General features: G+C 40.7%; 1 protein-coding gene across 1 annotated transcript in view; it reads left to right on the forward strand.

The window, feature by feature from the left end:
- Positions 1-308: 308 nt before the first annotated feature.
- Positions 309-26367, forward strand: part of LOC308372947 (hyaluronan-binding protein 2) — a gene marked incomplete at both ends in the record, with an annotated part of 78708 nt that continues 52649 nt past the window's right edge. Inside the window, 2 exons of the mRNA XM_080848309.1 lie at positions 309-368; positions 673-748. Coding sequence (XP_080704435.1) covers positions 309-368; positions 673-748 — 136 coding nt within the window. The remainder of the gene's footprint in view (positions 369-672; positions 749-26367) is intronic.

Raw genomic sequence — 26367 nt, forward strand, 5'->3', positions numbered from 1 at the left:
AGAAATGTATGGGAACATTAGTGTCCAACACAGAGTGGGAAAAATATGTACATCTTGTGAAGACTTCCAGGGGGGCTCAAAATTGTACACCCAATGCACTTTACACCATATCACAGGATTTAAGAAGTAAACAAAATTGAACAAAAAAAGATCCAGGAGGACATATCGTGTTATAAATCCTTGCCACATACCTTGGCTGCACAAAAGTACATTAAATCAATACCTATCCTCCCCTAAAGGGACATTGACCCAGATAGAATTGTAAACACAGGTTTGTTGTAGTGTAGTGTAGACTTTTGAGAGTCATCATGGACGCCAGGCTGTTCATTCTTCTGGTCTTTCTGTTGGAATTCATTAATCAGGCCGAGGTATTATTTATGTGCCTACTTTTTATATAGCCTAAACTCTGCTTTACTTCACACTCAAAACCCTTTTTATATAGCCTAAACTCTGCTTTACTTCACACTCAAAACCCTTTTTATATAGCCTAAACTCTGCTTTACTTCACACTCAAAACCCTTTTTATATAGCCTAAACTCTGCTTTACTTCACACTCAAAACCCTTTTTATATAGCCTAAACTCTGCTTTACTTCACACTCAAAACATCTTTTTATATAGCCTAAACTCTGCTTTACTTCACACTCAAAACATCTTTTCCCACATCTCATCAGTTAAAAAACAAACATGCTGATAAGCCAGGCAGACACAGACATGGAAAACATGGAAAACACAGAGGACGAGTTGAGGGTAAGTTTTCATTTAGTTTTATTATTTCATCTCATGTGACTGTGGAATCAGATGTTTTATGTTGTTGACAAGAAGACCTTTACTTTTGCAAACCTGAGGAGTAATCCCAGTTGCCTAGCCAAACAGATATAGAATGTCAACTGGACTTTTTTCCTGAATGTATACTGAACTTTTTTCCTGAATATCTGGACATTCCAACACATGTACCCTACGTGTTGGTACATATATTTTAAACAAATGAATCCTTATTGGAATCAAAATAGTGTGTGTATGCCCTGTAAATCATAGATAAAACAAACAGAACATGGAAGAGTTCTTAGCAGAGTAAGGTAAACTATTTAATACATACTTTAATAATGATTCTGTTATTCCTATGATGTTATGAGATTATTAAATGCAGTATATCTTGTGTGTGTGTATATTTTGTAATAGGGGTGTAAAAAATTACCGATACGTATCGATATCCGTTTTTAGCGTGTAAGATACGACTACATCGATGCAGGAAGTCCCGTATCGGTTTAAAAATTACATGAACCGGTCTATGCCCGATTTAAAAGTTATGAATCGGTTCAGAAGCGTTTGTCCCTCCATTTTTTGCTTCGTGAAACACAAAACACTCACTGACCTGTTGCATTTCATCTCAGTCAGAACAATGACAGCTTGTCATTGGCCAAAGCCCGCATTGCATAAACCAATCAGGCTGTATTCTCAGAAATAATGCCTGGAGAGAATGACAGATTACAACTCCCATTCAATTTATTGGCCAATGCTATGCTAGCTACGCTATTCATTTTAATGAGCAATGCTATGCTAGCTCCTTCAGCCAAGGAAGATACATCGTTGTTGATTGCGTGTTTCCACAGACATCCTCGGATTTAAATCATTATAAAATAATAAATAGGAGAACATTTGTATCATTACCACTTAAGTCTAACATTTATAGTCATGATTCCGAGACTGAGCCATCGTGATGTCCTAACATCAGGCACGTGCACAGATATACCCCTAGTGGCGCTCAAGCACCTGCCCTTTTGCCCTGGATGAGAAAAGTGCCCTTTCTGCTGGAGCCCATTTTTTTCTTCATTTATCAATATTTCAGAATAAAAATTACTCTTTCTGTCATCAATTCCACAAGAATGTGTTTTGATATCTGACGGGGCATGTATTTGAGTTTGTGTGAAAATTTTGTCCCGACATGCTCTGCTGCGCTCACAAGCCCCCGCCGCGCCCCTCCTTCTAGTGCTCATGCAGTGTTGACCGCCAGGCCAAAACTTCTTCTCTGACCCGCAGCATCAGACAAACAGGTAATGACGTTGTTTTTGTGCAATCCCCCGATGTTGTTTGGTGATAAATTAACCACAACATTAGCGCCGATGAAAACATTTTGTTGCAACTGGTCCGAAGTTTCCTTAAAAATAAGCAAACAAATTTCAACTTCAATTTCAAATCCTTGTCCAGCTGTTTACTAATGTTTGTCATGTTTAATGAAGGGAGAGAGGCAGGCAGGCAGAGAATTTAAAGGCAGTTGTACTGTTCTACAAATTAGACAAGTTCACTAGTTTTGTTTAATTTAAAATTGTTATTATTGAAATGTAAGGTAGTTCTTAAGTTGAGCTAGTCTGGTGAGGTATATTGTGGTATATTATTAGTGTAATGCTGCTTATGCTTCAATTCTGTAAGAAAACAGTAAGAAGGAGAAGTACAGGGAACTGCAGCAAGCAGCTCAGGGTTTTGGATCAGGCCATGTAGTAAAACAAATGAGGGAAAAAATATCCTACTGTGTTTTTTATATATATTTATTTATTATTATTATTTATAATTTTCTAAGCGATGGGTGCCCTTTATTTTGGGTCTGAGCACCTGCCCCCCAAAATGTCTGTGCACGTACCTGCCTAACATAAATAAAAGCACTATGAACTCTACAAATGGCTGAATGATTTTTCATTTTCCGGATATATTAATGATACGCCGGTCAAATATGTAGTAGGCTACTGCTTCTAAATTAGCATCAGCTCAAGAAAACTGACGACAGGCTTTGTAACTTAAAGAATGACATAATTAGGTCGTTTAGAATGCAACATGTTTATTTACCTAAGTTCACAATGGGAAAAAAAAACATGAATGTCTGATGCGCGTCAATAAGTGGCCTTTAATCGCAACCTGCTGTGGCGTTAAATTGAGCGCCCCAACATGGTCATTGCTCTGACTATGTTCAATGAGAGCAGAGATTCTAAAATGATTCTACCCTCTTGTGAAACCGTTGCGTCGACATGCCTTTTCGCAATGCGAACAGAACATTTTATCGTTACCTTCAACAGCCCGACACTTCAAGCTTTTCTCTGGTGGAGCTGTCCGAACATCTATGGCTTCAGGGCCCTGTTCGGCGTAGAACTGAAGCTAAGTTAATACATTTAGCTCGCAAAATGGGATAATCTAGCTCGCTAAATGAGAACAGGCTATACCGGTCGGTAGCATGCCATTATTCCGACGCCCCTTTGGTCCGACCCGTCAATATTCCGAAAATTTCCCATTAATCCTACAGCCCACTAATTCGAAATGATTAACATAAACCCATTGCTCCGACAGCTCAATGTTCCGACCAATGGCTGTTTGGGGTCGGTCAACATAATTCCCCAGGTCGTATATTCCTCGCCCCTCTTTTACCGGGTGCCAAGTAGACTGCCGCTGTAACGACTGCAGACGCACGTTGTTGCTGCTCTACTTTGCGCCCAGACACCAGAGACGCAATGGAGACAGATACGGACAAGTTATTTCGATTTTTGGTCGAGCTAGTGAAGTCTAGGCCAGCAGCGTCTTTGCAAATGTAAAATAAACAACAAACCAACTACGGATGGGCTAACAGCAGCATAGGTCTACTGCAGCCACGCACAGTTCGAGGAGGGGAGGATAGCTTAATGGAAAGAACCCTGTTTGCGCTGCTTTTCGAGAGCTGTCATGGAAAGATGATTCCGCTTTGGTTTTGAGATTCACAGTTTTCTATCGATTTAGTCTATATAATTATAGTAACAATAATAATAATAATAATACTATAGGCCTGTAGGCATGCATTATTTTATCATGAGGTGACGGTGATCTAAAGCAGCTTTTGGTCGGAACATTGAACTGTCGGGACAAAGGGTTTCAATTTATCGGTGAAAATCTATCTAAGACTAAGGGCTGTAGGATCAATGGGACATTTTCGGAATATTGACGCATCGGACCAATGGGGCGTCGGAAAAATGAGCTGACCCCATACCGGTCTGCCGACGGGAGATAAACCCCGTAAACCTGAAGCTAATGTCCCTCCTCGGATAAATTGCGCGTGCACGTCCTGCTTCAAAAGGCAGGACAGGTCAATCACCAAAACCATGATTTTTAGTTTTTACGGTACAATAGTCTAAACTCAAAGAAAAAGACTCATTTTTTCTCCGCTAAGGCAGGAGATGACCATGAACGCGTTATGAAGAATTCAAGACCATAATCATAGCAAAATCCAACCCTGGCGCCGCTGCAAGAGCAATACAAGAAAGTGTCTATGGTACGGTGTTCATTTTAGGACATTGTCAGATCTCAGTCTCGGTTGTCATTCTCACTTGGTCAATTGCCATTCTCACTTGGTCAATTCTCATCCTCACATGGCACTGTCAATTCTCATTCTCACATGGCTTTTTGTCAGTTCTCATTCTCACATGGCATTTGTCAATCCTCATCCTCACATGGCATTTTGTCAGTTCTCACTCTCACATGGCATTGGTCAATTCTCATCCTCACATGGCAATTTGTCAGTTCTCAGTACACACCGCATTGCCCACTCAATGGATCACACGTATCGGTCAGTGGCCTACTGGGAAAAATACCCATACACTTAACATTATTTTTGGTTGATTACAAAGAAATTACATCATATATGCTTGTTTTTTAATAACATTTGGATCCACCAATTTGCCTGGATGGACACATGGAATAAAATGATACTGGCTATTGTAACACTCCAAGGTAGGTATAGTTTGCACGTTGAATAGTATCAGATCAGATCAGATGGTTATCAGATCAGATGGTTATACGTATAACTACAGCCTATTGGTTAGTACACTCAAAGCGTATTAGATAAATATACTTGAAATTAGTGCTGTCAAACTATTACAATATTTAATCGCAATTTTTTGTCTATTATAAATATCCCTTCATTTATTTTGTATCCATTTATCCATGTTTTATTCCAGAATCATCTATCTAGATAACATATTAACATTGTTTATAACTAAGTGTTGTGAAACGCAAGCTTTACTTGGCCAATTCAACACCTTTAGATAACATATTAACAATCTAGATAACATATTAACATTGTTTATAATGTAAGTGTAACACAGTGATTTTAGCATAACAAACTAGCTGGTTAACTTATTTGGCACAAGTTACAGTATTAGAAATGAAAAGATTGCCCTATTTACAACTACCACCATGGATAGCTTGCTCATCGATTGTAAGCAAGTGACTACGGCTAACTGTTAAAATAGATAATCTCGATGTTGACAACAGCTTGCTTATTTTACCAGATCATAACGGTCTCAATTTAAGACATACCGTTAGCTAGGCTTGCTGTAGGGAACGTTACCTCATCTGTGAATAGCAAGCTAACATTTGGCAAGGTCAACGCCACATCTTACCTTATCACTGTCACCAGTCAGTGGTTTTCCAAATAAAATGAAATCCAAATAAAATGTAGGCTAGAGTAATTGACATTTAATAACACCTAAAACGAAATCAGACTGACGGAAGAGATTGACAGAGGCAGCAGCAAGCTGTGCCTCATCCGTGTTAAGGGCTAGGGCTGACTGCACACGTCAATACGGTTGCGTGTCCTGGCTGGGCGTGTTGCCTGTATGTATGCAAATCCAAATGTAAGGCTCCCAGAATCCTCTACCTCAATCGGCACAGCTGAGAACACTTCGGCTGTGTAAGAACCAATTTTCAGGTGTTCATTAATAACGTAGAGATATGTTCTTACGTTGAACTTCCGAAGTCCGTAAAACACATTTAAGAAGTAACGTAAAAAAAACAAAAAATCGAATAGTCACCATAGGTGTGAAGGCAGATTGCAAGTAGGAGTATAAAATTCAGTCAGTGCTTCCCCCCATTTGTATTTCTTAGAGAAAACTTGATTAATGTTGTCTTCAGAAGTTTTAAAATCTATTGTACTGATATGCGCTGCGAGAGGGCCTGATGGCACTGGGTCGGTTGATGATGACAATGGGCCGCTGTTTTGAGCCATCGGCCCACCAGGGATTTCCCCGTTATTCCCGATGGCCAGTCCGCCCCTGCACGGCACTCTGTCAATTCTCATCCTCACATGGCATTTGTCAATTCTCATCCTCACATGGCATTTAGTCAGTTCTCATTCTCACATGGCATTGGTCAATTATCATCCTCACATGGCACTGTCAGTTCTCATTCTCACATGGCACTTTGTCAATTCTCATCCTCACATGGCACTTTGTCAATTCTCATCCTCACATGGCACTTTGTCAGTTCTCATTCTCACACGGCACTTTGTCAATTCTCATCCTCACATGGCATTTTGTCAGAAAAAAAGTTGTCAGTCAGAGTCACATCGGGGGGTTGTTGACTAGTTTTTTGCAGCTTTTACAATGACAACTGCTGTGGTGTTTATGTTAACTGGTACAGCAAGAACTTTTGATACAACACAAAATACTTGTTTTATGCAAGCTAGTTCACTCGTGTAACGTAAACAGAGGCGGACCTAGTCATTTGTGGGCCTAAGGCGAACATAGCCAGGGGCCCTCTTCATCCGTCCTTTTAATGCAAAAAAAAAAAAGGGCCATCTCAAAGCAGGGGCGGACTGGGGGGAAAAAGTGGCCCGGGAGTTGTCTGTCAGAGCGGCCCACTTAATATACGGCGCGTTGCCCGCTCAATGTATGCAAAATACCCAAACACTTAACATAATTTTGGATGATTACAAAGAAATAACATTATATATGTTTTTTAATAACATTTGGATCCACAAATTTGCCTGGATGGACACATGGAATAAAATGATATTGGCTATTGTAACACTCCAAGGTAGGTATAGTTTGCTAGATGAATATGCTTAACTCTGGGCTAGTATCAGATGGTTAGGCCTATATGTATAACTACAGAGCCTTTAGGAATAAATGTCAGCAGAGAAAGTACACAATTTTTTTGATAATGATTAGGGCGACCTACATTAAGCAATATCAATTTTTTTGTAGGCTGATTAACTCATACAGCAATACCTTTTTGTATAGTAGATAGCAGCACACAATCAAAATATTTCCCCTCTACCTACATAGCTACAGTAGCTAGTTATATGGAAGAAAGTTGCATTCAGGAGCCTTCATAAGCAAACATGATTTGGCGCCACATTAAATTATCCCACTTTTTCATTATCCACATCATGTCTCAAATGTTGTATGATGCAACATAGCTTTACAGGACACATAAAATATGTCCAGTAACAACGTAAAGAAGGGGACAACATATAAGTCAAAACCAACTATATTTATTGACTGATCTCGAAAGTATTGGCTTACAAAAGCTAAATAAGTCTTCACAAAGAAAATAACTCAGTGTTAGGGCAAAAAGCGAACATTCACACTGTACAACCTATGAAAAGTGACAGTGGTACACAAATAAACAAATAAAGAAATACAGACCGCGTTAGCCACTTCACAGCGTGCTAGCCATGATTTTCTTTTGTTCCAATTCTTGGATGTAGGATTCCACCCTTTGTAGAAACCTGTTGAATCGATACATTTGGTGTAGGAAGTCCTAATTGTTTTGTTGTCAATTTATCTTAATTAGTACGCCGACAGAGAAAAAAAATCTCCTTTTCCTGAAAGCAGTTCGTCGCCACAATCGCCCTTAAGGTCCGCCGCCAGTGGTTTGAACTTTATTGTAGAAATGAACAGAACAGAACATACGATGGGGTGTAAACATCAGTGGTAATGGTAGTGTTGCATGCTGGGTGTGTGATTATGTGTGTGTGTGTGTGTAGGGGTGTTAAAGGTGTCTACGAGCGAGACACGCAAGTATTAGGCTAGAGTGATTGACATTTAATAACAAATAAACATAGTAAGACTGACGGAGGAGATTAGAAAATAGTAAGAAAATAGTAACCATGAGTGTGAATACAGGTCACTAGGAGTAGTATAAATAGCAGACAGTGATTCCTATTGGTTATCATTAGAGGTATATAATGTATTCGGTGAAGCAAGGAAAACTGTCGCAACCGACGATATCTGCGGGAGGGCTGGTTGGTTATAGACTTGGGCCATCCCATCGGCCCATCGGTGCCTGGGTGGGCAATTTATCGTGGGCCTTCTGCTGGGTGGGGGCCTAAGGCAGTTGCCTAGTTCGCCTCTATGGTAGGTCCGCCACTGCTTAAGGAAATCCTTGACATCAGTTTCAAGCTTTGCATGCTTGCCACTCTTAGGTCCAGATTTAGACGGCGGTGCTTGTTCGTTATGGTTGATCGTGTCTTTGTTCAGCCAGTCTGTAATGGTTCCTTCAGGCAGAAGTGTATAGGACAAAAATGTGCATTGCACACTCTGAGACTCGGTCCATTTTGAAGCTTCAGTTGGTAGGTTAATGATAAATTGCGTCGGGATCCCTCAGTGTTCGTGTTAATCTTTGTGAACAAAGCGGTGATGTATAACCGATGTACTTCCCAGGTGCTCATTGCCCAAATCTACTGAAATATACACTCCTGCTGCTCTTCTGTAATGACTTGGCAGTCTTGAGTTAAGACTCGCTGACAGAACTATGGGTTGCAGGGAGGACCCAGCCTCTGCACTTATTTCTTTGCCGCCTTTGCTCTTGTATGACATTCCTTTAAAGACATTTCTCTTTGGATTCATTTTGCTTCCATGTTCCCGGACTAGGGCGTTTATTTCTTTTCCTTTTGACCGTATTGTTTAAATCAACATCATCCTCATCCTGCTGTTCTGGAGTTGTTGCCACCAAGGTTAGGTTGTCTTCATTTTCAGGAGGAGAGGACTCATCACAGGATGGGTTATAGTCTGGATCGCTGATAACATTATCATCATCCGATATGTCCTCTTCATAGTGTGGCTGTGTCTGCTTGGCATATTCAACAACATCAACAGGAGTTTTTAAGGCCTTGTCTGTTCTATCGTAGACATCTGAGTCTTGGCCTGCTACATGCTGCTTCATCTCTTCAACGATGGTCTCATTGTCATTCTCAGTGCATGAGACCTGAACGCTGTCAGAACTGTCAAGTGCATCTTCTTCTTTAAAAAAAAAGATACAGGGTACACAGCAATGCTCAAATGGCTGGTGACAGTCGCAACACGCGTCGTATGCTGTACCCGGGATCCTTAAAGGCCCTCATTCACGGTACGACATACGCTGTCTGTAGCCCAGTTGTGCTGATTAGGGGGGTATTGAATGTGTTTAGAAGTGTTTAGTAATGCTGGCATTTAGCATTTTGTTTGGTTTAGTACATATAGAGATTTTAGTTGTAAGCTTTGTTAGGGTTGCAGGGTACACAGGCTGGTGACAGTCGCAACACACGCCGGCTGTACCCGGGATGGCCCTCCTACATGGTACAACATACGCTGTCTATAGCCCAGTTTTGTTGATTAGGGGGGTATTGCATGTGTTTAGATATGTTTAGTTATGCTGGCATTTAGCATTTTGTTTGATTTGGTAAACATGGAGATTTTAGTCGTAAGCTTTGTTAGGGTTTCAGGGCAGCAGTGCCCAATTGGCTGGTGACAGTCGCAACACGCGCCGTATGCTGTAGCCGGGATCCGTAAAGGCCCTCCTACACGGTACAACATACGCTGTCTGTAGCACATATTTAAATTTTTCCTAGAATATTTTTGTGTTCGGATATGTCTGGGTGGCTGGCTCAGCAGGTGATGGGTTTGTCGACGCAATTACTTGTGGCTATAGGATGCACGAAACAGGAATGTCTTTAGTCTTGATTTGAATATAGGTACGGTGTCTGCATCTCGGATGGAGGCAGGGAGATTGTTCCAGAGGAGGGGGGCTCGTAGCTAAAGGCTCTGCCTCCTATTGTGGTCTTTGATATTCTTGGAATACCAGGAGGCCTGCACTCTGGGAACGGAGCAGCCTTGGAGGGCAATAGCGGACAACTAATTCCTTGAGGCCAGGTCGTTTAGGGCTTTATATGTTAGCAGGAGTACTTTGAAATCGATTATACTTTTGACGGGGAGCCAATGCAGAGAGGCGAGTTCCGGTGAGATGTGTTCATATTTTTTTGTTCTGGTGAGTGTACTGGCAGCAGCGTTCTGTATTAGTTGGAGGCTCTTTATTGAGTTGATGCTGCATCCGGACAGGAGAGCATTACAGTAATCGAGGCGGGAAGTAATAAATGCATGGATTCGTTTTCCTGCATCTTGGAGGGATAGAACCTTTCTAATTTTAGCAATATTGCGTAAATGAAAACATTATGTCTTTGAGATCTGTTTTATGTGTGAGTCAAGTAGGAGGTTGATAGTTACACCAAGGTTTTTGATGATAGTGTTGGGTGTTGGGAAGCCATTGAGTGTGGGTAGATGGGTAGATGTGTGGTTCTCAGTTGATCGGGGCCTACAAGCATAACCTCAGTTTTATCAGAGTTGAGGAGCAGAAAGTTGTTAGTCATCAAAGATTTTACATCATGGAGGCAAGCTTCTATCTTGGGTAGATGTACAATTTCATCAGGTTTCATTGATAGGTAGAGTTGGGTGTCGTCAGCATAGCAATGGAAGTTAATGCCATGGTTTTATCACTGCAATTCTGAATGATTGTGGGACGTATCCTGAAATTAGTGAATTATTCATTACATTGAGTAATGTCTCACTTAATAAGGGAAGTGCATGTTTAAGTAGTTTTGTGGGGATAGGGTCTAGTAGGCACTTAGATGATTTAGATGAGAGGATCAAGGAGTTTAGTTCAGGGAGGTCGGTGGATGCGAAGAATTCAAGGATAGCACCCGGTCGAAGGGGTGTTGCCATGGCGCATTTTGGAAGGGGTGTAGGGTCATAGAGGGGGAGGAAACTTTGAATTTGTTCTCTTATTGTTAGGATTTTATTATTGAAAAAGGTCATGAAATCATTACCGCTTAAGATTATGGGAACAGAACGTTCGATTGTGTGATGTTTTTTTGTTAGCCTAGAAATAGTGTTAAATAGGAACCTTGGGTTGTTTTTATTATTATCAATCAATGAAGAATAGTAAGCCGATTTCGCCTCAGAGAGTACTCGTTTATAGCTTAGAAGACTATCCTTCCACGGCAGGAGGTTTGGTGGAGTACCATTTTTTTCTAGTTTTCGTTTGGTTTGTTTAAGTGCACGAGTCTGATCAGTGTACCATGGGGCAAGTTTTTTCAATTTTCTTATTCTCTTTTTTAGTGGCGCAGCAGCGTCAAGGGTTGAGTGGAGCGCATGTATGACGCTTTCAGTTAGTACGAGGTGGGGGGGTGCGTAAGCCATTTACTTGCCAGCTGTAGAAGCTGTGGCGAGGGCGATGGGTAGTTTTTTTTAATTCCGATGTTGGACGGAGTTCTAATTTCATGTTGAATCTAATTAGGTGGTGATCTGAAAGGGTAGTTTTTTGGGGTAGAACTATAGGGCGGTCAATTTCTAGGCCATGTGTTAATACAAGGTCAATGGTGTGATTATGGTAGTGAGTTGGTGTGTTTACATGTTGTGAGATCCCGATCGAGTCTATCAGTGATTGGAATGCAATTGTAAGGTTATTAGTTTCATTATCCATGTGGATATTAAAATCTCCCACTATGAGGATTTTATCAGAATTTACAACCAGGGCGGATAGGAAATCGGAAAATTCAGATAAAAATGCAGTGTAGGGACCGAGTGGTCTATATAGTGTCACAAGAGTGACCGGGTGAGTGGCTTTTGAGTTTGGATGTATAAGATGAAGTACGAGGACTTCAAATGATGCAAATTTAAATTTAGCTCTTGGGGAAATACATAGGTTATCGAGGGAAATTGTAGCTACTCTACCTCCACGTCCTGTGCTGCGGGGGATGTGGCAGTTAACATGACTTGGAGGGGTAATTTCATTTAAGGCTATGAATTCATCTGGTTTTAGCCAGGAAAAGTATTTGAATGTTGTTGTCTGTTATCAGCTCATTGATAAGTGCACCTTTTGATGTTAAGGACCGAATGTTAATAAGGCCCAGTTTTAGTATTGTACAAGTCATTTTGTGCTGATAAGGTTTGTATCTTTATAAGGTTTTCCTGATTAATATTTATTCTAGTGTGATTTGCGTTGGGTTTATGTATTCTGGGTATCGATACCGTTTGTATATGGTAATATGGGCAGAGAGTGTACTGGTGCAGCAGAAGTTAGTGTGGGGTAATAGGTCTGCCTTCCAGTTCTAGCTATTGCTTGTCAGTAGTACGTTCAGGCTAAGTGGTGTTTTCAGTTTTGAGAAAGGAGGCTAGCACCCTCTTGGGAGGGGTGGATGCCATCCTTCTGTAGTAGCCCAGGCTTCCTCCAAAAAGTGGGCCAGTTATTTATAAAATCTACGTTATTGCATAAGCACCATTCTGCTTGCCAGTTATTAAGTGCCGATAGTCTGCTGTACATTTTGTCACCGCGGTTTATAGGCATAGGGCCAGAACACACACGAGTCTGCCATTTGTGTAGCGGTAGTGAATAACGATGCAAAGTTTAGCTTGGTGGTTTCCGATTGCCTTAGGCGGACATCGTTTACGCCTGTGTGAATAATCATTTTAGAGAATCTCCGATTAGTGATTCGTTTTTAGTGCGATTCGATGTCATTTGCTCTAGCTCCGGATATACAGTTCACTGTTTGTGACGGGGTTGCGAGTTGAATGTGTCTCAGGGTGGAGTCACCAATAACGAGAACTTTATCATCAGCATCGGTGGTATTAATGGGAGAGAAACGGTTTGAAGTTGAGATGGGATATGAGTGTGATACGGACTTTGATTTGTGATCATTATGAAAAACATTAATTGTCTTGTGGTCACTTACATAAAGCTACCATAGGGGTGCACAAGTTGCCTCTAGACACTGCACGACAGGCATACTATAATACCAGTCAAATTATATTATGATGACTAAAATTATGTAATACGGAATTCAAATCTTTCTTAATTAGGTCATGTTATGCGGAATAAATGAGACAAAAACCGTAGATGAAAAGACAGAAAATAGTACTTGTAACAGCCACAGATTCTGGATCCTTCCACTCTGGATGCTAGCTTCATGGGCTATTTTGCTAACTAAAATGCTGACAAAAAAGAATGAATACAAAGCCTAAATACCTATGCAATATTTATAGCCTAGCCTATATTATAGTAAACCTTATCACTTACCAATAGGGGTGAGCCCTGAATCATGGAAATAACTTCAGTGGATATGTAGATTGTCATTCTTCTTGATGCAGCCGCCATCTTGAAAAGCCATATCATCATAGTCATATTATCTTTTGACTTAGGCAAAATAAAGCTGCCTAAGTCAGGCCTTTAAACTACAGGGGTAGAATCACATGATCTGTTCAACTGAGGATGTAGGCGATTTTACCAGAGGTGCCCAGCATCATGATGAAATGATTTAGGCAAAAAAGTCCATTTACAGAAAAAAATTACTTACGGTGGATGTCCACGGGACGCAACATCGTGTCGCTCTCATTGGGATAGAATGGAGGGGACTGGTCGCCTGCTGAGGGAAAAGTCGTCTCTTCTGCCTGCTGAAAGTTGGGGATTTTTTAACTCTATGCAAATGAAGGCGACTTTCTGCCTGCTGAGAGCCAATCAGTTGGGCGTGTGTGTGATTTGGAAGTCAACGTAGCTCATAGGGGCGGGAGTAATCAAAAATACCGAAACAAGATGGCGGAGTCTCGGGACTCAGTCACCAGGACATATTGTATGTGAATAAAGGTTATCTGCACGACTTTTTATTGTCTAATCGACTCGGGTTGTTGTTTATATGCTTCACGAATGCTGTGAGGTCCAACAGAATATTGTTGGTCTTAACCTCTCAGAATGTATCGTCACACGGGTGTGACAGCAGCCAATTTTCCGCAAAGACGTACCGACACATGGGTGTGACAGAATGTGGTGACAGGAGCGTTCCAAAAGCAGCGTAACAATAAACCTGTGTGTGGGTTACTAACTTCGCTTATGTGAGCTAACATTGTACATTCAGCCACCTTCATCCATTATGCGTCTTAAAAATATCTTGTCAGTATCATTTTGTTTATTAATGTAGACTTACTATATTTGTGTGGTCCACGTCCAATTGTACATGACAAAGTTACAACGTTTGCAAGTATAGGGAAGACATGATCTCCGGTACAAGACAATGAAAGGTTCATGAAACTTGTATTAATCCCCGTAGGGAAATAATGGTAAATTAAATATACATAACTGAAAATAACATGTATGGTACATTACTCAATGTTCAGCCAAACATCAATTCCAACGACAGCTCGATATGAAAACCAGCATCGCAGCGGGAATATACCGTACATGAAATGCTTCACGAGCTGACTAGCTTAGAGGCATACGCTCCTCAGGATACGCATAATTGTAGTCTTATCATTGATGCACACAAACTGCGCAGACACCTTTTCATATTACAATCACTTGTCACTGACAAATCATATTTGCGCACTATCAGCGCATCCACAACATGCAACAGTTTGAAAAAAATAACGACACACCGATACCTGCATCGCATTCATTCATTTTAACAGAAAAACAAGTAGCGTAAACGTAAACTCACAAAACTAAATAAACATGAAATGTTGAAAGGAGGCAACAGCTCACTGATGATACAATTTGGGACATCTTCACCAGCTGAAACACACAGAAATACCAGTCTGTTAGTGTAATGGCCAAAATGTAAAGACACATACATGCATAAACCTACGGTACAAACACTGTTCATCGCTAAGCATAGATAAGTTGATGTCTCAACACAGTCATCAAATGAAAACCTGCTCATGAGTGAATGTGTGTCCGTGTGTGCTTGTGTTTTTGTGTGTGTGTGTGTGTGTGTGTGTGTGTGTGGCCATGAGCACATAAAAGTAATTGGCCTCTTTTAAAAATAAATGTTTCTGGTTTCTTGAAATATTCAAATAGTTTGCTATAGAGTTGTACACACTTTTTGTCATTTAGCCTAACTTTTACTCAAAATCACTGTTCGACATTTATCATCTTCCCAAAATCTACACTAAACTGCCTTCTGTTTGATATTGACTACATTAACTTTGCAAAGTAATACACTGATATGTGGTATTTGTGCACAAAAATAAGGTAATTTCACCTCAACTTCTCGTTTTGCCTCATCTGACTAGCTCTGGATTTGCGCAAAAAAATAATTGGCTATTGTTGTTGAATCGACTGAATTAGACGTTCACTTTCTGGAGTATATTTCCACGTTATTTTCACATCTAGCTAGCTCTATTGGCCTACAGTTCGACATCGATTGTATTCACATTTGTATTGTTTTGCATTCACGTGATTGCATTGCATTTACACATCATATCACATCACATCACCTCATATTCCGCTAATTAGCTCTATTGACCTACAAACGGTTTGACATCGATTTGTATAGCCTAATTTACAACTCTGATGTTTTCTGGATATCTTAAAGAAAGAAATGATCAGGTCACTTACCCTTTGTTGAATCCATGTGAGGAAAGGAAATAGTCGTTGACAATCATCAACTGTTGGGCGAGGTGATGACAAATGTACGTGAGACTGGCTGGTAACTATTGCCACGACGTTATCATCGCTACAAACGTGCAGGCACCTGTCGGCCTATGGTGTTACGATGACGTCACACGGTTGACAAAAAAAACCGTCTAGATAGCATATCAGATCAGGAAAACTGCATAATAATTTCCTTGAAGCCTTAACAATGACTGTAGAATGTTCCCGTAGAACATTCTGTAGAACATTCGTGAATCAGCCAGAAAAAAAACTCTGAAAGGTTAAATTACGCTCTCAACTATTAGTTAGCTTGCCGCTAATACTTTAGCCCATTGAAACCCATTGAAAACACATTGGAGCTAGCTAGCTAGCAGCTCAATAAGTTACATACAACGTTTTCGTGATTGAACTGGCTGATATATATGGTTTAGATAGAATAAATACACAAACAAGAATGGGAGCATTCAGAGAATGCAAACCTCCGCCAATGCCAAATAATTAACACTAAGATTTGTAGCCAATTTGTCATGATCCGCGATATTTCAACAGTTCTCGTTGGATGACAAAAAACGTGCTATAATTATGTTATGTTATATCACTAGTCTTACACACGGCATTTCAATGTGGCCCCTGAAAATTTGGGGAAATGATCCTCAATGTGACAAGGGATCCCAAACATTGTTGGTGTGGGGCAAGATACTGTAGCAACCTCAGGCTCTAGGTTAGTTTGGCCTGTGATCCTGATGTTGTACTCCTCGTCGTTGTGATGGTACCTGAGATGACTACTGTTGCAAAGACAAAACACACAGGAGCAGGGACCCAGAGGGCGATAACTTTATTCAAGTTCAACAATCATCTCTACTCTCTAGCTTCGTTACGCTGCTGGTGCGCTCTTGTGAGTCCATGTTTTTCAACATTATCATGACACGTTAAACAAACACAATGAACATTGTTGTTGCACTGATATGCCTAATCAGTATTATTTGTCACCACATGGTTTGCCAAGAGCATCATGGTATGACACAATCGTATTCAGCATTGCTATTATGTGCATTCACCATACAATTTAGTAATTACAGTTCACAACAATTTTTATGAACATCAGCATGGCACGATAATTATACACTCATAATCTACATCATTGTTACCGGTATATGCATCATTAATTATGTTAACAACACTGTCAAAATCACGAAAGCAAACCCAAAAACAATCAAAAAGACAATTTAAAAAAATATTATTTTTATCACAAGTTTTGTCAACAGAGTTTGTATCAACAGTATCAACAAGTATCAACTTAATCATTATATGTTACACAATCGTAATCAACATAATTGTTACGCACATCATATATGGTCAGATCAACAAACAATCAAACAAACATGGCATTATAGTAGAATCACACTCAAAAGCATTACTGTGCTCATCAGAATTATTTCCACTACCACGTCAAAATCATTTAAAAACAAAACAAAAGCAAAACATCAAAATTATTACTGGAGTTATCAGAATTATTTCCACCACAATTTATGTCAACAGGATTTGTATCAACAAACACCAACAAAGAAAGTATCAACATCATCATCACATAATACACAATCATAATCATCGGTACATGTTTCATATATCGTCAAAGCAGTATATGGTCATCAACAAAGAAACATGGCATTACACAATCACAATATGCAGTCATCAGAATTAGTGTCACTACCAAGTTTTGTCAACACAGACATTCAACTCAGAAATAGGCACAAATTTGCGTCACATAGTAGTGGTGTGGCCCACTCTTCTACTGTAGACCCAATGTAATGTGTACCATGTTGTGGTCTGAATAGTAAGTGTCTACTACATTGATAGATACATCATCTTGCCTGTTGATGTAGACATGATCCAAGAGGGAGCTGTCAAGCTAAAAAGGCACCGGATGCCAAAAAGAGCCCGGGTGACGTAATGTTGACTTTCGAACGCCTCTTGAGTGACAGTTTCTATGCCAACGTTAGCATTACGTAATCGGGTCACCACGTAGGCCGGTCGCTTATTAGCTTTAAGTCTCATAGTCGTTCGAAAGCCATCAGCTACTTTTTAGTCGCTTAATATTGTGCCTTAACGGACACTACGCACCCGGACACTTTTTAGCTATCAGTCAGAGAGTCTCAAGAGTTGTTCGAAAGCCATCAGGTACTTTTTACACGTTTAATATTGGCTGCCGGTCTTTTGTAAGTAAGCACACATCAACAGGTTTTGCGCGCTAGCATCTATATTGCTAATAGCAATTCCTCCTTTTGTGCGACAATATTAAGCGACTAAAACGTAGCTGATGGCTTTCGAACTACTCTTGAGACTGATAGCCAAAAAGTGTCGGGGTACATAGTATCCGTTTAGGCACAATATTAAGCGAATAAAAAGTTTTAGCTACACCTGCCTGCTGGTAACCTGTAAGTTAGCAATGTCCGCTAGCATGTCAAAGCTAGCAAGCCCCCGTTGTTCTTTAGTAAAATGTTGTGCAAACAATGCCCTGTTTTGTTCAAATTTAATTGTGGGTGCCGTCAGATATGTCTTAAAATCACAACACATTAAGGACTTTCTTAATTTAAGCACAACAACAGATGAATAGCTTCAAGCTAACAAGATAGCTCGTTACACTAGCACGAGCTAGCTAATGAAATGTGCTTACTTTGATACTATAACCAACTAGCGAATCAACCACTTTCCTACCAAAGTCAAACATCAAGCACATGGTTGTTTTGGTTGGTTTATTGTAGGTCAAATACAAGCAAGCTGGTCTCAGGTAGCAAAGTACAAGGCAAGATGCTCTGAGGTAAATCGCGTTAGGGTGACGTATTGGCGTTGGCATAGCAACTGTCACTCAAGAGTCGTTCGAAAGTCAACATTACATCATCCGGGCTCTTTTAGGCATCCGGTGCCTTTTTAGCTTGACAGAGCCACTCAAATCGCAGTTGGGTCGTAGCCTAGGAGGTACAGACCCTGTAGAGTTCGGACTCTGCTGAGAGCAACGTACACCTGGCCAGGCATGAATTTTCCCGACCTTCCATGGAAACGACTATGGTGTCTGGCGTCTTCCCCTGCACCTTATAAGATATGATACAAAACATTTATTGAACGTTGGATTACAATAATTATTAAAAACAAACATTAGTATGTAAGTAGTTTTAGCCGACAATGACAATATGACATGGAATATGAAAATAAATTTAACACAATTTAACAACTTTCCATCTCTAACATTCAAGCAAGTAACACAGTTTTGACATGAGCAGCATCCACCACTGCATGTATTGATTAATGATTTGAATTGTTTAAGATTGACTGCTTATTTAACCTCTTTAGCACCTTCATATTTTATTGCAGTTGAGATGTATTTTATGCTATTAAAACTTCGTATAAGACTGCTTCTCATGTCACAATTAATATTTTTACATGTAAACATACTTTGTAGATACACAGGCCCTATATATTACCTTGTGAATGGTGCAGCCCCATGCAGGTGTCACCATGACTCTGGCCCCAACAGCGACAGAAACAACCTCTCGTAAGCCTCCAGTTTCTGATGGTTTGGTGGAAATGACAACATCAATGCTCGAACTTCAAAAATTTGTGTTGGGACTTTTTTCAGATGATCATTGTTGTGTTCGTAGACGTCTTTGTTGGTCTTGAAGACATGCAGTGCCTTTTGTGGATACGACGCATCTGATGTAGACACGACTCTTGATTTGAGTAAGTGGATGTCTTCATTTGTGCAGCTCGCTGTTCGGACCCTCATGAGTAACTGGGCAAACTGCTGGTCTTCCTTCTGTCTCATGCTTTCAGTGAGTTCCATGAAGCCAAAGTTTTCTTCCCAAAGAGATCCATGTAATCTGGCGTAGGAGTCTGAAGGAAGGCCAAAGACATGGTTTTGACCAACAGGCTGCAGTTGGAACAGGTCGCCTACCGCCAATATGCTCACGCAGCCAAATCTAGAGTCTGGATCTGATCGTCCAGTTATATCCTGCAGACGACGATGGATGTGGTACAGCAGATCTGCACCTACCATGGAGACTTCGTCTATGATTAGGAGCTTGATCTTTCCCAGCCGTGAGCGAAGGGTGTTCAGCTTCTCACTGCTTGCTGGCTGATTCTCGTTTGCTCCTGGGACCAAAGGTGACGCTGAATGTAAAGTCATTCCTTCAATCCCGAATGCTGCTGTTCCTGTGAATGCAGTTAGTAAAACTGGAAGCTCATCAGGTTCGAAGTGTCCAGACAGAGGCTTTAGCAGTTTCAACGTTTCATAGTGGACCAACTTGATGATGTGACTTTTTCCTACTCCCCCAGGTCCACTCAGGAAGACTCGATATTCTGGAAGTTTCTGATCGTGCTTCAGAGCAAAAATTGTGTCTTACCATTACCGATGGAATGTGAGAACGTCCCGCTGTTTGCTGTTCAAGGATCGCATCATGGCCCTGTACTCCTGGGAGGACATCAGTGTTTTTCCAAGTTCTGCTGAAAAACGGGCATGAAGTTCGGAGCGGTTATCATTTGCAGAAGATGGGCTCAAATCAACGACTCCACTTTCTTCCTCCTCTGGCAACTCCCTCTCTCTGACTATTCCCTCTTCTTCCTGTTCTGCTAGCTGATGTTCAACATTTGGGGCAACTGCATCCCATACATCTTCTGGAGGTCCCATCCGCAGCAAATCATCATAGGCTCTGTCGATTTTCTCAGCATTGTTGCTGAACATACCCTCATTTACATGTACTGTGTCTTTGACACTTTCGAAGTGGTCTTTGAATGAAGGAAAATTGCCTTTGAGATCTTGGTCTTCTGATCGCCATGGATAGTACAACATCAGCAGATTTCTGTATTTGTCTTCCCCTTCGGATTTCTCTTTGTGAAATCTGATGACACAGTGCTGTCTACGCTTCCTCATATGGCCCAGTCCATTTTGCAGAGTGATGTGAGATGGGTATCTGCTTTCAGCTTCCTCAGCAACATTCGCTTTTCATCATGTAACTTGTGATATGCATGATGCAGGAATAAGGATCTGTGATGAATTGTAGATCCATGTTGGCCCGCCAGGTCTGCAAGATCTTCGGGCTGTATTGGTTGATCGATCTCTCAGCCGGTTTACATTGAAGAACAATTTGCTTGTCAGACTTCATCACCTTTAATGCCTGCTGATATGATTGTGGTTCCACCCCTGCTTTCTCAAGCAAGCAATCTAAAGATATGTCATCTGCAACATCTTTGTCTTCCATCACCTTTCGGACCCTGCGTAGCACTTCCTGTTTGGCCTGAAGATCCCTCTCTAAAATTTCTAGATCTGGCCCATCAGACTGTCTACTTTTGAGTGTGTCACTGCTTGGTGGATGGGGGAACCGGAACCTGCACGAACCATTTCTTCTGCATGATGAGGAGTGTGTATGTTTCTGAACAGAAAGGACTAGGTTTCTCAAATCAGGGTCCTCTTCCTCGTCTGGAATAGCACACGTCTGGAACTTGTCAATGAAGGAAATCACTTCTTCATCACTATTGATGTCAATTTTCGGGGCATCCTTGATCCAGAGTATGGTGTGCGCATGGGGAGATCATCGAGCCTGAAATTCAATCCGGATCATGTAATCCTGAAGTTTGCCAATGGGATTAGCCTTTCCTCCTATGAACTCCTTGAAGAACAGATCAAGGCGGTGTTGAAATTGACGTGCTGCTGTCACTGGATTGCAACGCAACCACTTGCACTTGTCTTCCCATGACATGTTCTTCACATCATCAGCTGTGAGTGTCTTGCCGTATTGAAATGCGATGCTCTGAATGATCTCTGGCCACTGCATGTCTGCAGCCGAAAGGGTTAGGAACCATGTCGGTGTACCTAGCTGTCGAATCATGGCCAGCAGATCCAATAGTACAGTATTCCAGTATGCAGGAGAACGTTGTGTCGTTGCGAAGCATACCTTGTACATTATCTGGCTACTTCAGTAAGCCAGCGTTGATCCTGTGGTTTTGAAATGTTTGACCTCGTGTCTGTCGTAGGGATATCTGGAGGTCATCACTGATTTGTTTTGCCTCAACAGTATACTGAGCAGCCAGAAGATAATTGATGTCCTTGGCGAAACGGCCGTCTTTGTGTGTGATCTTCTTTTCTCGTTTTTCTGTTAAGCCACCCTGCCCAAATGAATACTTCGATGGATTAGCCAGCTCCTCATATTTTTCGTCCATTAAAAATGCACATGGCTTTTGGTTCTCGCCAGGAGCCACAGAGTAGGTGTTGTCTGCATCTCCAACCTGTTCTTCTTGTAGTAGAGTCTCGAAAGGCATACCACGAACCTTACTGGTTTGATCAAACGCAATTCTGTCTTCCTCTTCTTCCATTTCCTTTCGTTTTCTGACAGCTTATGACTCTGACCTTTGAGTCTCGGTTGTGGCATTCTCTAGCGCCACGTAATGTAGCTCTCCCATGAGACCAATGGTGATGGTGTTGTCACTCCTTCTTTATCATGGATGAATATCATGAATCCAGTCAGGCGTGATGGTGTTGATCACCCTGATGTTAACATTTAACATGTCAGCGGTACCTTGGACTGCTAAGTTGTCTGCCCATTCACCACTTCGTATTCCAGCTATATACAGCTGCAACTGTTGGCTCTGAAGTTGAGTGAGACTCCTTGGTGGAAGCATATTATGTGTCTGAGGAGAACTTGGTAGCTGGAGGAATGTCATGTAGTCAAGCTTCATGAAGGGAATGCGCTGACCCACAGCTCACTCACATTGTTGCGTTGGAATGCGTTGATCCAACGGAAGGCGGAGGAGGAGTCTGGCGCGTGGGGTTCTGTTGATACCGGAGACGTTATAGTGAGATTGGTTTGTTGACCTGTCAATCACGTCACTAGCAAGCTTTTACCCTGTGAGTAGTAGCATGCTATCATTACATAGGGTGCTCAGACACCTCGCAAATCCTATGATACGTATTTTTCAGTTACAATAAAGTTTTTTTTTTACATTGTACAGTGTCTAGTTCTCGGTGACTTAAAAAAAAAAAAAAAATCTAACCAAAAAAAGTCAAACCCACTTGTAGGTACAAATACGACCATCTACGCAGTTTGGCAGCCAACTTTTTAGTTTGCCGCTCTGTAGACGTGAGCATATACAGGATATGATTGGCTAGCGCCTGTGCTGTCAGTTATACATGAAAGGCAATATGATTGGCTGACGCATGCATTGCCTCTCGAAAAGTTCAACATTCTTCAACTCTTGCCGCAAGCAAAGCATGAAACGCAACGCACGCAAACCAAACGGAGCCACAATTCAGTTTGACAAAGGATGACGTCACCCCATTCAAAGGGGCGCCTTGCAGATCGTTTTTTTTTTCTTAATTATTATTTTTTTTTTTTTATGTATTTATTTTACATTTCAACTAAATTATGTTGGTTAAAGGCACCCAGTGCAACTTTCGAGGCTTAAAAATAAACATTCAATTTCTAGTCTTTTTTTACACGTAGTAAGTTTCAATAACTCCATACCATTACATATCGACAATCAAGGAGCAAAGATTAGACGTCGTTGTGTGCTGAGAACTGATAGAAAATCGATAACAACAACAATCGCCGCCATTTTCTTTATTTTTTGTAACCTACAATAAATAAAGCAGGATTCCAGTCAATGGAAAAATGGCCTCTCCCCACCGGCGATTTTCTATCAGTTCTCACCACACAACGACGTCTCATCTTTGCTCCTTGAATGTGGTTATGGTTGCCTATCAATGTGGTTTTATATAACCACCATCAAGTAAAGTGATGATGTCATAGTTTCCTTTGTATAATTTTCCATTGTGGTAGGCACTATAGTAAGCACAATGATGATGTCATCCTAATACTGGGAATTCCCATAACCACATTTTGGCGGAGTTATTAAGGAAAAGGTGTTGCAAATGGGGATTTCTATGTGAAATTCAAGTGCCCGCAAAATCCACAATCTGGATCAGATCCGGATCAATCTTGGCCAGTCGATAGATATTGTCATCCGTTATATGTGTATCAAATTTGAAAGTCATCAATCAAGTATTGGCGGAGTTATGAATGGTTTTTGAAAACCGCCCAATGCTATGAGATAGGGATTTTTGAAGATTTGCGATTTTTTTTTGTGACCTTGTCCTTTGACCTTGGTATCTGAAAATCTAATCAATTATTGCCATTATATTATCCAATCTCCCCACAAAGTTTGATGGCAATCGGTCCATGCGTTTCTGCGTAATCCTGCTGACAAACAAACAAACAAACAGACAAACAAACAAACAAACATACAGGGGTGAAAACATAACCTCCTTGGCGGAGGTAATTATAAATTAAAGTAATCAGCGCAACATCTTAACTGAACTCTGAACTATTACTGTTAGCTTGCCACTAAAACTTTAACCGAAAACCCATTGGAGCACATAGTGGCTAGCTAGCTGGCTGCTAATAAGTTTCATATACTTGAACATTGCTTCAGCCAAACTGAATTTTCTGACCACGCCCCCCAGGCGACTTGTCGCATAGCGATTAAACGCAAGACATATCTATTGTGGACATCCAGCGTTAGGCAATTCTTTCAGCAAGGTGATGAAATGTAATGTGACGATCATTTTGTATAGGCAACTGTCATTACATTGGTTTTAAAGTTATAACATTTGTGAGTAGGAAACTTTGTCATCAACCTCACAGTCAATATTATCACTCCTGCCTGCCTCTTTCATGTTTCAGTTATCCTGAAAAAACAATGTTATATTTCCATCTTCCAGGGTTTGTTTACATTGCTGAGTTAGATACGGTGCTCCCTTTGTCCTGTGAGCCCTTCTGTTAAATGAGCGGATCACAGAAACGAAAAGTGGACAATGAGTGCCGAGTGTTTAAAACGGAGTGGACATCAAAATACTTTTTCACTGGATTCCAATCGAAAGCTGTATGCCTGATGTGCCGAGAAACTGTCTAGGGGTGCATCCGAATCCTCTTAAATGTAAGAAAGCTGTCTTACAACCTTGGTGTCTCACCTGTCTTGCTGTCAGACAGCTGTCTTGCGCGAGGTAGATTTTTAAGGGTGAGATTATTCAAAAAAACGTTCTTTACGAACGTTCTTTTATGTCGTTAGTATGCTGAAAGAACGTAGGTTCTTACGTAGCTTACGTAGCTAACTGACGTAGGCTAACGTACTGATGTTAGAAAGTTGGCTGACTGACGCCTCGCAAAACGCATTAACCATTATTGATGGTTACAATGATGGTGTTATCGGATAGTGCGGTGTCTATTTCTCGGTAACTTTTAAAAAATATAAGCGCGAAAACGCTGAAAACATGTACATTTACATACAAAACACGACCGTCAGCGGAGTTGGTCCGCCATCTTTGTTTACTTTTTTCAGTTGCCGGAGGGTCGTGGCGCAAAGGTTTGTGGGTAGTAGACAGCATCAAGGCTACACCGATGGTTCCTTGAAAAATGACCGTTATATGACGTATTCTAAGGTGTCTTATGACACCTGAGAAAAAAATTAAGCAGATTCGGACGGTGCTTCCTTCTCTTCTTCTAAGACACTAGGGTGCTAAGACAGCATTTTAAGAGGATTCGGATGCACCCCGGAGTACAACATCAGCCGTCACTAAAGCTAGCTTTGTTTATTGTTTCCATGGTAACATGAGCCAACTGAGAATAATTCGCTTTTCTGTCGTTCATTTCTGATATGCAGCACATGAAGGTAGGAGAACCGAGGGTAAAGAAAATAGTGCATGATCTTTGTCATGCATATTTTCAAATTGTGCACATGTAAAACAATATATATATATATATATATATATTTGAATGTTTATATTTCACTGCTATAAAAATATAGAAAGCAGGTGTTATATTTGTCTTCTCTGTCAGTAGTTTGATTTGTATGCTAGGCTATTTGCAGGTTCTGTTCCATTTGTCTTAATGATGGTAAATTATTATTAGGTAAAGAAGCAATATTTCACAATTCCTATGGTGCATTGCAACAGTGTATGTAAATTACCGTTAGCTCCGCTAGCGTCTGGCCCAAATTTTGTTATTATTATTATTTTGTTTTATTATTATTTATTTATTTATTTATTCGACTAAAAATCCACGTCAACCATTTTTCACAATCGACGTCGTCGATTTTGTCAACTTATCGTTGCAGCTCTATGCCACACAGAGCCTGCGTGGCTGCTCTAACCTGTTAATGTAAATAATAAAGAAGTTCTTGGGCGCAGGCCTCAGATGTTTTCATGATGTTTGATCAGTCACGTTCATGTTTTTGTATTGTTCATGTTCGTGCAATTTGTTAAATTGCCTTGCAAATAAATGCTTTGCTACCTGTTAAAGGCCAAATCCTTTCATGGGAAGTTTTTTACATGTCATTTATATTACTTCACACAAACACTCCATCCATCTGTTCCTGGCCCGGCCCTCTGTCAAATTTTAGAACCCATTGTGGCCCGCGAGTCAAACGGTTTGCCCACCCCTTGTCTAAGAGAAGTGTAATAGTGTCTAAGATCAGTGAAATAGTGTCTAAGAGATGTGAAATAGGGTCTAAGTCTAAGAGATCTTCCCTGTGGATCTCCAAAATTATATATAAAAAAATATATACACTATGAAAATTTTTTTCCTTGTTTTTGAAAGAAAAGCGCTTTCCAAAAAGATAAGATTTAATTAATCAGAAATACACTCTATACATTGTTAATGTGGTAAATGACTATTCAAGGTGGAAACGCCTGGTTTTTAATGAAATATCTACACAGAGGTATAGAGGCCCATCTCCAGCAACTATCACTCCAGTTTTCTAACGGTACCTTGTGTTTTCTAATAGCCTTAGAAGACTAATGGACTAATAGAAGACTAACTCTTGAAAACCCTTGTGCAATTATCTTAGCACAG

This window comes from Sprattus sprattus (assembly GCF_963457725.1).
Source record: "Sprattus sprattus genome assembly, chromosome: 12".
Classification (NCBI taxonomy): domain Eukaryota; kingdom Metazoa; phylum Chordata; class Actinopteri; order Clupeiformes; family Clupeidae; genus Sprattus; species Sprattus sprattus.